This window comes from Borostomias antarcticus, assembly GCF_949987555.1.
Source record: "Borostomias antarcticus genome assembly, contig: scaffold_539, whole genome shotgun sequence".
NCBI classification, from domain to species: domain Eukaryota; kingdom Metazoa; phylum Chordata; class Actinopteri; order Stomiiformes; family Stomiidae; genus Borostomias; species Borostomias antarcticus.
In genome coordinates this window covers 1-12,500 of record NW_028176751.1, presented here as the reverse complement: position 1 = coordinate 12,500, position 12,500 = coordinate 1, and the positions used below count along the sequence as shown (strand labels likewise).

General features: G+C 50.4%; 2 protein-coding genes across 7 annotated transcripts in view; one reads left to right on the top strand and one right to left on the bottom strand.

Moving 5' to 3' along the window:
- The window catches only part of gss (glutathione synthetase), a 16,083-nt gene extending 8,429 nt beyond the window's left edge, over positions 1–7,654 (bottom strand). For 5 of the 6 annotated variants that reach the window (XR_014631173.1, XR_014631174.1, XR_014631175.1 and 2 more), the window contains exons 1-5: positions 7,537–7,654; positions 6,446–6,589; positions 2,921–3,066; positions 2,145–2,220; positions 1,336–1,475 (exon numbers count right to left, since the gene is read on the bottom strand). Coding sequence is in view for 2 of the 6 variants with exons in the window: in XM_084462171.1 (XP_084318297.1) it covers positions 1,336–1,475; positions 2,145–2,220; positions 2,921–3,066; positions 6,446–6,580 (497 nt within the window). In the remaining 4 variants the exon portion in view is untranslated. Of the gene's footprint in view, positions 1–1,335; positions 1,476–2,144; positions 2,221–2,920; positions 3,067–6,445; positions 6,595–7,536 lie in introns of all 6 variants that reach the window. The other variant, XM_084462172.1, reaches the window with a different exon arrangement.
- A 1,104-nt stretch (positions 7,655–8,758) lies between these two features.
- On the top strand, positions 8,759–10,432 carry LOC311328156 (U8 snoRNA-decapping enzyme-like; the record flags this gene model as incomplete). Its single annotated transcript, XM_084462173.1, has 5 exons — positions 8,759–8,815; positions 9,364–9,495; positions 9,631–9,671; positions 9,855–10,092; positions 10,344–10,432. Coding segments are annotated over exons 2-5 (500 nt in total), but the record flags the coding sequence as incomplete, so codon positions are not given.
- Between the last annotated feature and the right edge of the window lie 2,068 nt (positions 10,433–12,500).

The window sequence follows — 12,500 nt, the reverse complement described above, 5'->3', positions numbered from 1 at the left end:
TAACGCCTCTTTGGAAATCGAAAATAAATACATTTCCAGACCCCTCGCATTTTTTGTGAACTGGGTGAGGCGAAGCCAGGCTGAATCTCAAACTGGTTTCTCTGCTTCAAACTCTCATCCCTTTAGGCCACATAGCCGCTCCATTCCAGCAGCTGGTTCTGCCCAGCGTGGCTCATGGCCTGGTCTGGGATCAGCTGGAATGCTGCGTATCTCTCTGAAGGCAAACCATGGATCACTTTGGATCATCTGCGCCTGATATCGTGGGGGCGGGGTCTGTTTAAACTACTGTTATACAACAGCTAGTTCCAACCACGCATTGTGATTGGCCAAGAAGCACTCTGAGCCGTGCCAATAACCAGGATATACCAACGGGTAAATCCCTCTGCTTTGATACACGTGATAGGGACTGTGAGCCATAACCATACTAAAACTGGAAAGGTTATTTTCTTTTAGTTGAAAGGGGACAGACACTTTGGGACACATACTTTCACAATGTTGATGTTAGCCGCGAGCTTGCTCAGTACGTCGTCCATCAGGTGTTCTGTCGCCTGTAGCCAAGGTAAACTATGGAGAACTATTCTGGATTGTGGACAGCTGAAAGCAATGCTAATTAGCTTAATTAAACAGTACTAACCCATATTTAAAAATATATAGTTTTAATGACAAACAGCAATGCTGTTTAAAAGCACTAATTGAGGTGGTGCTTTAACATGGATATTGGCGCGGCTGCAGGCCAGTGAAGCGCTTCCTCTCCTGTGTCACTGCTCAATTACTGCATGTTCACTAGCTGCAAAAACAATCCTTCCGAATCCTTCGTTCGTTTGTTCCTTCATTCCTTCCTTCATTCCTTCATTCCTTCATTCATTCATTCCTTCATTCATTCATTCCTTCGTTCATTCCTTCGTTCATTCCTTCGTTCATTCCTTCGTTCATTCCTTCGTTCATTCCTTCATTCATTCATTCCTTCATTCCTTCATTCATTCCTTCCTTCCTTCCTTCCTTCCTTCCTTCCTTCCTTCCTTCCTTCCTTCCTTCCTTCCTTCATTCCTTCATTCATTCATTCATTCATTCCTTCCTTCATTCCTTCCTTCATTCATTCCTTCATTCATTCCTTCATTCATTCATTCCTTCGTTCATTCCTTCGTTCATTCCTTCGTTCATTCCTTCGTTCATTCCTTCGTTCATTCCTTCATTCATTCCTTCATTCATTCCTTCATTCATTCCTTCATTCATTCCTTCATTCATTCCTTCATTCATTCATTCATTCATTCCTTCATTCCTTCATTCATTCATTCATTCATTCATCCATCCATCCATCCATCCTCTCTCCCTCACCTGTGGACGTCTGGCGTGCGCGAGGCCAGCCCTCCGAAGCTGGCGGCGATGGTGTTGATCTCTATCTGCCTCAGAGACACGCTGCCGTCCTCAGCCTCGTCCAGCATGTAGTCTGACCGGTTCAGACCCACCACGACGGACTGGACAGCAGAGAACCGGTGAATGAGTGAGGAGACATGGGTGAATGAGTGAGGAGACACATGGGTGAATGAGTGAGGAGACACATGGGTGAATGAGTGAGTGAGGAGACACATGGGTGAATGAGTGAGGAGACACATGGGTGAATGAGTGAGACACATGGGTGAATGAGTGAGGAGACACATGGGTGAATGAGTGAGGAGACACATGGGTGAATGAGTGAGGAGACACATGGGTGAATGAGTGAGGAGACACATGGGTGAATGAGTGAGACGACACATGTGTGAATGAGTGAGGAGACACATGGGTGAATGAGTGAGGAGACACATGGGTGAATGAGTGAGGAGACACATGGGTGAATGAGTGAGGAGACACATGGGTGAATGAGTGAGGAGACACATGGGTGAATGAGTGAGGAGACACATGGGTGAATGAGTGAGGAGACACATGGGTGAATGAGTGAGGAGACATGGGTGAATGAGTGAGGAGACACATGGGTGAATGAGTGAGGGAAGGTGGCAGTGAATGAGTGAGGAGACACATGGGTGAGTGAGTGAGGAGACACATGGGTGAATGAGTGAGGAGATACATGGGTGAATGAGTGAGGAGACAGGGGTGAATGAGTGAGGGAAGGTGGCAGTGAATGAGTGAGCCTGTCTGAGGTCACTGACCTGCGCTCTGCCCTCCTGGAGAACCTGTCTGTAGATGTTGAACAGCCGGGCTGTGAAGTCGTCCACCGCTACGGTGCTGGAAAGAGACGAGGGACAAAGTCTTCATCTTATCTTCCATCTTAGCTTGTGAAGGAGGAGGAAGTGTTCCACTATGGCCTCATGGGAAATTTGTCTGTGGTTATGAGATCCAAGCGCTATGAATAATGCTATAGAAATAAAATGACATAGACGTTGGCATAAGTAAAGAAGTATTTGAAGTGAGTTATTGACGTTAGTAAAGAAGTATTTGAGGTGAGTTATTGACATTAGTAAAGAAGTATTTGAGGTGAGTTATTGACGTTAGTAAAGAAGTGTTTGAGGTGAGTAATTGACGTTAGTAAAGAAGTATTTGAGGTGAGTTATTGACGTTAGTAAAGAAGTGTTTGAGGTGAGTAATTGACGTTAGTAAAGAAGTATTTGAGGTGAGTTATTGACGTTAGTAAAGAAGTATTTGAGGTGAGTTATTGACGTTAGTAAAGAAGTATTTGAAGTGAGTTATTGACATTAGTAAAGAAGTATTTGAGGTGAGTTATTGACATTAGTAAAGAAGTATTTGAGGTGAGTTATTGACGTTAGTAAAGAAGTGTTTGAGGTGAGTTATTGACGTTAGTAAAGAAGTATTTGAGGTGAGTTATTGATGTTAGTAAGGAAGTGTTTGAGGTGAGTTATTGACGTTAGTAAAGAAGTGTTTGAGGTGAGTGAGCAGAGCCGAGCGCTCCTCCGGGCGGGCGTGGTACCTGGCCAGAGCCTGCTCCAGGAAGGCAGGGTCCTGGCTGATCCGGTCCACCAGCAGGTTGTAGTGGGTCTGGACCTCCAGCGCCTGCTGGAACAGCCCTCTGGGCACGGGGGAGGGGAAGAGCGTGAGGGGGGCGTAGGACACCACCTGGAGGTACGGGGAGAGGAGGAGGAGTGTGAGGGGAGAGGAGGAGGAGGGTGAGGGGGGCGTAGGACACCACCTGGAGGCACGGGGGAGAGGAGGAGTGTGAGGTATAGTTACTCAAAGCTACAGTGTGTAGGATTTTATTTAAATATTATATATATTTAAATATTTAAATTGAAATGCGGTTGTAGGCCGCTGTTTGGCTCCACTACAGCAACTCTAAAGGGGGAGGAGAGGAGAGGAGAGGAGAGGAGAGGAGAGGAGAGGAGAGGAGAGGAGAGGAGAGGAGAGGAGAGGAGAGGAGAGGAGAGGAGAAGAGAGGAGAAGAGAAGCTCAAAGTGTTTTCAGCATCACTGCCCAGCGAGACGGAAGCCTGGCTCTCTCTCACAAAGAGAGGGATTCCAGTCGTGGTTGTGGGTTAAACACGCCTGTCTGAGCAGCGTGGGGCCTCCCCCGACCTACTACAGCCTCCCCCGACCTCCCCCGACCTACTACAGCCTCCCCCGACCTCCCCCGACCTCCTCCAGCCTCCCCCGACCTCTCCCGACCTCCTCCAGCCTCTCCCAGCCTCCCCCGACCTCCCTCCAGCCTCCCCCGACCTCCCTCCAGCCTCTCCCAGCCTCTCCCGACCCGGGGTAGGGAGCTGAGCCCGGGGTAGGAAGGTGGGTCCGGGGTAGAGAGCTGAGTGCGGGGTAGGGAGCTGAGTCCGGGGTAGGGAGCTGAATCCGGGGTAGGGAGCTGAGCCCGGGGTAGAGAGCCCGGGGTAGGGAGCTGAGTCCGGGGTAGGGAGCTGAGCCCGGGGTAGGAAGCTGGGCCCGGGGAAGGGAGCTGAGCGCGGGGGCAGGTCAGGCCCGGGTGTGGGGGAGAGACCCCCACGTCTTCATCCATGGACGCACAGCACACCTGCCTCTTAACCACCACTGATGTTAAACTAGGGCTGCATGATTATGACATTTTAATAATTGCGATTAACCGTGGCGCCACTTTCATATAAAAACAAGGTGATTGGAGGTGCTCAATCGCTCTACACTGTTTATGCAGTATCTGTGCTTCAAGGTCCACTGACACAGATTTTGGCACTAAAACCATCATTAAATTATGATTATATATTCATAATCACTAAAACCATCATTAAATTATGATTATATATTCATAATCACTAAAACCATCATTAAATTATGATTATATATTATTATGATTATATATTCATATTATATATTCATAATCACCATCCTTATCATGAACGATCTGATCACAGAGGTCAAAATCGTGATACATGATTATTACGCGATTGATCTTGCAGCCACCACAAAGCTGGGTTGAGGCTAACAGCTTCATCCTCGGTTCTGACTGAGTCCTCCTGGTTCTGACTGAGTCCTCCTGGTTCTGACTGAGTCCTCCTGGTTCTGACTGAGTCACCTGGTTCTAACTGAGTCACCTGGTTCTGACTGAGTCCTCCTGGTTCTGACTGCGTCACCTGGTTCTGACTGAGTCCACCTGGTTCTGACTGAGTCACCTGGTTCTGACTGAGTCCTCCTGGTTCTGACTGAGTCACCTGGTTCTGACTGAGTCCTCCTGGTTCTAACTGTGTTAGATAGGTAGAAACTCACAGCTATGCAAGGCGACGTGGCAGAGCTGAGGACCAGGCTCTATAAAGAGACCCGTTACAGAGCTGAGGACCAGGCTCTATAAAGAGACCCGTTACAGAGCTGAGGACCAGGCTCTATAGAGAGACCCGTTACAGAGCTGAGGACCAGGCTCTATAGAGAGACCCGTTACAGAGCTGAGGACCAGGCTCTATAGAGAGACCCGTTACAGAGCTGAGGACCAGGCTCTATAGAGAGACCCGTTACAGAGCTGAGGACCAGGCTCTATAGAGAGAAGCGTTACAGAGAGGAATGACCATTGGAATCTGTTGTTCTTCTACCTCCTCCCCATGGACTCCTGCACCCCCCCCCCCCCCCCCCCTCCTCCCTTCCCTCCCCATGGACTCCCTCCCCCCCCCCTCCTCCCTCCCCCCCCCTCCTCCCTTCCCTCCCCATGGACTCCTGCCCCCCCCTCCTCCCTTCCCTCCCCCCCCCCTCCTCCCTTCCCTCCCCATGGACTCCTGCCCCCCCCCCCCCCCCCCCCCCCCTCCTCCCTCCCCCCCTCCCCTCCTCCTCCCTTCCCCCCCCATGGACTCCTGTTGACTTTTGGTCTTGAGGCTGATCGAGGACGTCTCCATAGCAACCTGCTGTTATCGCTAAGACATTCCGTCCGAGTCCTCAGCCAGAGGCCTTCAGGCACACACACACACACACACACACACACACACACACACACACACACACACACACACACACACACACACACACACACACACACACACACACACACATGGACTGAACTCACGGACTCAGAAACACACACACACAAACACGCACATCCCCCCCCCCCTTTCCCTCTCATTGTAATTGCCTTGTACTGTATTTTGTATGTCGTAATTGTCGTATTGCATTTTGTATGTCGCTCTTTCTTCCTTTTTATCTGTTATTTGTGTTGTGAAGCGCTTTGTTAGGAAGCATGATGGCGGCGCTACGCCTGACAGCAGCCAGCCACTCTCCAACTCCTGACGTTTCTTGTTAATCTGTTCGTTTGCAGTCCTTTGTTTTTGTTTGTCTCTCTTTGTAACTGGGCTGCGCCCCGGGCTGATGTAACAGTTGGTTGGGGGGCGCATTATAAATAAAAATAACATAACAACTGAGCCCTCCTGGTTCTGACTGAGTCCTCCTGGTTCTGACTGAGCCCTCCTGGTTCTGACTGAGTCCTCCTGGTTCTGACTGAGTCCTCCTGGTTCTGACTGAGTCACCTGGTTCTGACTGAGTCCGCCTGGTTCTGACTGAGTCACCTGGTTCTGACTGAGTCCACCTGGTTCTGACTGAGTCCACCTGGTTCTGACTGAGTCCTCCTGGTTCTGACTGAGTCCTCCTGGTTCTGACTGAGTCCTCCTGGTTCTGACTGAGTCACCTGTGGTTCTGACTGAGTCCTCCTGGTTCTGACTGAGTCACCTGGTTCTGACTGAGTCCTCCTGGTTCTGACTCAGTCCTCCTGGTTCTGACTGAGTCACCTGGTTCTGACTGAGTCCACCTGGTTCTGACTGAGTCACCTGGTTCTGACTGAGTCCTGGTGGTCTGAAGCTGGATGGGTCGGCAGTAGTGTCTCAGCGTTCTACTGTACTAACATGTTTGTTTACCTCAGAGGAGTTGTGTACATGTTTGTTTACCTCAGAGGAGTTGTGTACATGTTTGTTTACCTCAGAGGAGTTGTGTACATGTTTGCTTACCTCAGAGGAGTTGTGTACATGTTTGTTTACCTCAGAGGAGTTGTGTACATGTTTGTTTACCTCAGAGGAGTTGGGCATCTCTTGGGTCCTCATGAGAACTCCGTGCATGAGGGCGGAGTCCTTAGCCACGTCCGCCAGGTCCTTAACGAGCGCTGCGTCCTCCACCATCTCCTCTGGGATCCCCACGGCTGCCATCAGCTCCACCTGCACTTCACCAGCGGAGAACAGAGTCTGTGTCCTCCTCCTCCTCCTGCAGCTCCCCCTCCTCCTCCTCCTGCAGCTCCTCCCTCCTCCTCCTCCTCCTCCAGCTCCCCCTCCCCCCTCCTCCTCCTCCCCTGCAGCTCCTGTGTGTGTGTGTGTGTGTGTGTGTGTGTATACGCTTCCTGTGAAGTGCACTGTGTTGTCTCTGTGAAAGGTGCTGTATATAAATAGTTTTCTTTGGCCCTGTTTGGGATGGTGGGTCTAAATATGAATCCTCTTCTCTGATCCAACTGTGATTGGATACTCAAAACATCTCAATAGGGCTGGGAAGATGTAGTCAGACACTTCTACACAGGTGGATCTATTCTACACAGGTGGATCTATTCATCTGATTGCATAGGATCCCATGCAGTAGAGCCAATCAGACAAATAGATACACCTGTGTAGAAACAAGATGGTCGTGTCTGGGACTACATTTTCCCAGCCCTATAGCTAGGCAACAGATTTAGCTGTAATTGGATAGGTTTAAACCCTCTATCGGTTTTTGAACCGACGATAAATGAGTTGCAGAAGTTTGTTTATTGTGGTTTATGACAGGATCCCCAAAGGTAAGGCCCATGACAGGATCCCCAGGTAAGGCCCATGGTGGTAACACTGAACATCCTGAGTTCTGGACTTGGCGGATTGATCTCGCTGTACTGTAGGGTCTAGTTTTCATATGCAAACGGAGCTAATATGCATAATCAAATTATATTCAATGATTTTGAATAGCTAATGCACTTTGGAATAGTCCTGGTATAGTACATATACAGTAGTACATCTGATTTGATAGTGTTCTAGCTATAAAGTTAGAAACCATTCATAAAAGCAGGAGCTGGCTGAATGCGCATGACTGAGCTTAAATCAATAAATATTGCATTTGCATCGATAAACACTACGATGTCTCTTACCTTAATAGAACAACTGTCTACTTTCCAAAACAGACCAGCTGATGAAAGTAAAGGTAGTGAATTCCTTCCCTCTTTCCTCCAGGAACTAGTTATCCTCCTGATGGTCGAACCACAGACCCGAGCATGACTTTAACACCAGCTGCTCTGTTTGCACTCGTCAAGACATGCCATTGGTTAGACGCGTTTACGTCACACACGTTAGCCAATCGGCATTTGCGCTTTTTACTACGCCACCCGGAAGCGGGACACTGTCCGCTCGTAGTCTGGTGTTTGGTGTAGATTCTACGAAACAACTTACATTTACAGCTGTAAAACACTTTGGTCCGATTCATTTTCCCCTTTCCTCACCACCTCTCCCCGACACGGTTGCGTAGCTGAGACCAGGACGCTGAAAACGGTCCCAGAAGCCTGCAGGGCTTCTCTGAGGGTTTGACAGCTGCAGCGCCCCCTCCCGACCAGCAGAGGGAGATAGAGAGCCTGTATTCTGCAGCGCCCCCTCCCGGCCAGCAGAGGGAGATAGAGAGCCTGTATTCTGCAGCGCCCCCTCCCGGCCAGCAGGGGGAGATAGAGAGCCTGTATTCTGCAGCGTCCCCTCCCGGCCAGCAGAGGGAGATAGAGAGCCTGTATTCTGCAGCGTCCCCTCCCGGCCAGCAGAGGGAGATAGAGAGCCTGTATTCTGCAGCGCCCCCTCCCGGCCAGCAGAGGGAGATAGAGAGCCTGTATTCTGCAGCGCCCCCTCCCGGCCAGCAGAGGGAGATAGAGAGCTTGTATTCTGCAGCGCTCCCTCCCGGCCAGCAGAGGGAGATAGAGAGCCTGTATTCTGCAGCGCCCCCTCCCGACCAGCAGAGGGAGATAGAGAGCCTGTATTCTGCAGCGCCCCCTCCCGGCCAGCAGAGGGAGATAGAGAGCCTGTATTCTGCAGCGCCCCCTCCCGACCAGCAGAGGGAGATAGAGAGCCTGTATTCTGCAGCGCCCCCTCCCGACCAGCAGAGGGAGATAGAGAGCCTGTATTCTGCAGCGCCCCCTCCCGGCCAGCAGGCGGAGATAGAGAGCCTGTATTCTGCAGCGTCCCCTCCGGCCAGCAGGTGGAGATAGAGAGCTTGTATTCTGCAGCGCCCCCCTCCCGGCCAGCAGAGGGAGATAGAGAGCCTGTATTCTGCAGCGACCCCTCCCGGCCAGCAGAGGGAGATAGAGAGCTGGTATTCAGACTTCTTCCTGCTCTGTCCGTCCTGTGTGCTTCCTGACAAGCTGGTCAACCAGTAACTCCTTGGTCAGTCAGGTAAATTCAGCTCCTACAGGTATAGGCTACTAACTAGTCATCAGTGACCTTTGTAGTGTCAGTGCTGTTTTAGTACTAAGTGATCTCTCAGTATCCTTGCTGTGTGAGTCAGTGGCTGAACAAGGCTTTCTGAAACCCTGAGTCTTTTAGGCAGGTTAAAACCCCTCTTGCTCTATTGCTGGGGCAGTGGCTGTAATTGACCAGAGGAATAAACGGCCACAACACTAAACAATGAGGATGGTTGTGACTGAACTGTATGATAGACACTCATAACCCAGAGCAATGATTATCATTAGGCTATGTTTGCTGTTGTAACTATTTCTGACTAAAGTAGATGACAATGACATGTTATAATGTGGGCCTGTTGGTCAACACATGAAAACTGTTAAAATATCCTAATAAATCTATTTGAGTGACCATGTTGACTAAACATGCAGAACAGGAAGAATTAAATAAAGAGGGACAACGTGTGTGTGTGTGTGTTGTGTGTGTGTGTGTGTGTGTGTGTGTGTGTGTGTGTGTGTGTGTGTGTGTGTGTGTGTTTATAGATGGCGAGTGGTCAGCTGTCCAGAGAAGAGGCGTTGTCCATTCCGGGATGCCGGCACGCCTGTCACATGATGCTCTTCGCCGACACAAACGCTCAACTGTTTGGGAGAATCCCCATCAGACATATTGTACTGGTGTGTGTGTGTGCGTGAGTGCGTGAGTGAGTGAGTGGGTGAGTGGGTGAGTGAGTGAGTGAGTGTGTAAGTGAGTGTGTTGTTAGGATAACTGCCTCTCTCTCTCTCTCTCTCTCTCTCTCTCTCTCTCCACAGATGCAGATGCGTTTCGATGGTCTGCTGGGTTTTCCAGGCGGGTGAGTGACAGCTCTGGCCAGTGTCATACGTGTTTCTGAAAGTGTGTGTGTGTGTTGCCTCATGATGATGATTATTATTATTGCTGTTGTTATTATTATCATTATTATTATTAGTAGTAGTAGTAGTGCTATTTTTATTATTATTGCTATTATTATTGTTGTTGTTGCTCATATTTCCCTCAGGTTCGTTAACCCTTCAGAGGAATCGTTGGAGGCGGGGCTAGGCAGGGAATTGTGGGAGGAGCTGGGAGTGCAACTTCCTGTGTTGGTGGAGGATCATGTGACCTCCTGCCACGCCCCCTCCTCCTCCGGCAGCTCCTCCCACCTCATCACTCACTTCTACGCCCAGAAGGTCGGAGAGGAGCGGATCAGGGAAGTGGAGACGGCGGCTGCTACCACGGCAACAGACCACGGCCACGAGGTATCACGTGTGTGTGTGTGTGTGTGTTGTGTGTGTGTATGTGTGTGTGTGTGTGTGTGTGTGTGTGTGCACGCTTCCTGTGAAGTGCCACACTGTGTTGCCTCTGTGTATGAAATGTGCTAAATAGTTTGGTTTGAATTCTGTGTGTGTGTGTGTGTGTGTGTGTGTGTGTGTGTGTGTGTGTGGGGGTCCAATAACCGTCGGTTTCCTCTCAAACTGATGGATGACCCTCTCTCCCTCCGTGCGTCCAGGTGATGGGGATGGTCAGAGTGCCCCTGTACACCCTGGAGGGTGGAGGAGGAGGAGGAGGAGGAGGGCGAGGAGGAGGAGGAGGAGGAGGGCGAGGAGGAAGAGGAGGGAGGAGGAAGAGGAGGAGGAGGTCTCAGAGGTCTCCCCTCCTTCCTGTCTCACTCGTTCATCGGGGACGCCCGCTCCCAGCTGCTGGACGCTCTGCTGCGCTTCCGCCTGCTCTCCCCCTGAAGAGCTCCACACCGCGCTCACACACTCCCTCACCGTCCACACACACACACACACCGCGCTCACACACTCCCTCACCGTCCACACACACGCACACACCGCACTCACACACTCCCTCACCGTCCACACACACACACACCGCTCACACACTGACCTCACACACTCCCTCACTATCCAGACACACACACACACCGCGCTCACACACTCCCTTCACTGTCCAGACACACACCGCCCTCACACTAAACGAGGAGAGGAGCCAGTACTGATACACACACACACACTCACACGCACATTCATACACACACACACACACACACACACATATATATATATATGAGTGTGAGGGCAGTGTGTGTGTGTGTGTGTGTGTGTGTGTGGGTGTGTGTGTAATGTATTACACACACACACTGCCCTCACACTCACAGAGGAGAGGAAGAAGCAGTGCTGATACACACACACACACACACACACACACACACACATCCCCCACAAGTCATGAGTCAATGTCTCATAGACCGCTTTTGGAAATGTATTATTAAGGAAACATGAAAGTGTGTATTCAGTCATGATAATGAATGTGTATTCAGTCAGGATAATGAAGTGTGTATTCATGATAATGAAGTGTGTATTCAGTCATGATAATGAAGTGTGTTCAGTCATGATAATGAAGTGTGTATTGAGTCATGATAATGAAGTGTGTATTCAGTCAGGATAATGAAGTGTGTGTTCAGTCATGATAATAAAGTGTGTAGTCATGATAATGAAGTGTGTATTCAGTCATGATAATAAAGTGTGTAGTCATGATAATGAAGTGTGTATTGAGTCATGATGATGAAGTGTGTATTCAGTCAGGATAATGAAGTGTGTATTCAGTCATGATAAAGTGTGAAAATGGAACGTTTCTCCATCCTGTTCTCTCAGTGTCAGAACACACACCTCAGAACACACACCTCAGAACACACACCTCACAACACACACCCCAGAACACACACCTCAGAACACACACCTCAGAACACACACCCCACAACACACACCTCAGAACACACACCCCAGAACACACACCCAGAACACACACCCCAGAACACACACCTCAGAACACACCCCCCAGAACACAACACCCCAGAACACACACCTCACAACACACACCCCAGAACACACACCTGCTTGCTGGCACTGCGTCGGAGGAACGGCCTTATTTGGTAACTTCCTGGCGTCTCCAGGACGCAGCGTGAGTCTCTGGGTCTCAGACACGTGGCGTGTGAGCGTGCCTGCTGGTTCTGTTGGCTCTGCTGGCTCTGTTGGTTCTGCAGGTTCTGTTGTTTTGTTAGTTCTGCTGGTTCTGTTGGTTCTGCTGATCTGCTGACTCTGCTGGTTCTGCTAGCTCTGTTGGTTCTGCTGGCTCTATTGGTTCTGTTGGCTCTGTTGGTTGTGCTGGTTGTTTGGGCCTGATACCGTACGGCAGTGCCCGAGTCACTCTCTGTCTCTCCGGTCCATAGGGCCAGGGGGTCCATAGGGCAAGGGGGTCCATAGGGCCAGGGGGGCCAGGGGTCCAGGGGGGGCAGGGGGGCCAGGGGTCCAGGGGGGGCAGGGGGTCCAGGGGTCCAGGGGGGCAGGAGGTCCAGGGGGTCCAGGGGGGGGGGGTTTGGTTTGACAGCTGTGGGGATTTAGGAAATGTGCACCTTTCCCCTCTACAGCTGCTTAACCTTCAAATGTGCACCTTTCCCCTCTACAGCTGCTTAACCTTCACCTCTGGATGATTCAAGAACAGGGAGGGGGGGCTGATTTAACCCCCACCCCCCCCCCCCCCCCGCACAACACTGCACTGCAGTCCCATGTTCTATACATGCAGACAGTCACCTCCAGGTTGTCTACGCAGTAATAAATATATATTATATATATATATATATACATATGGCCACCATCACCATTAA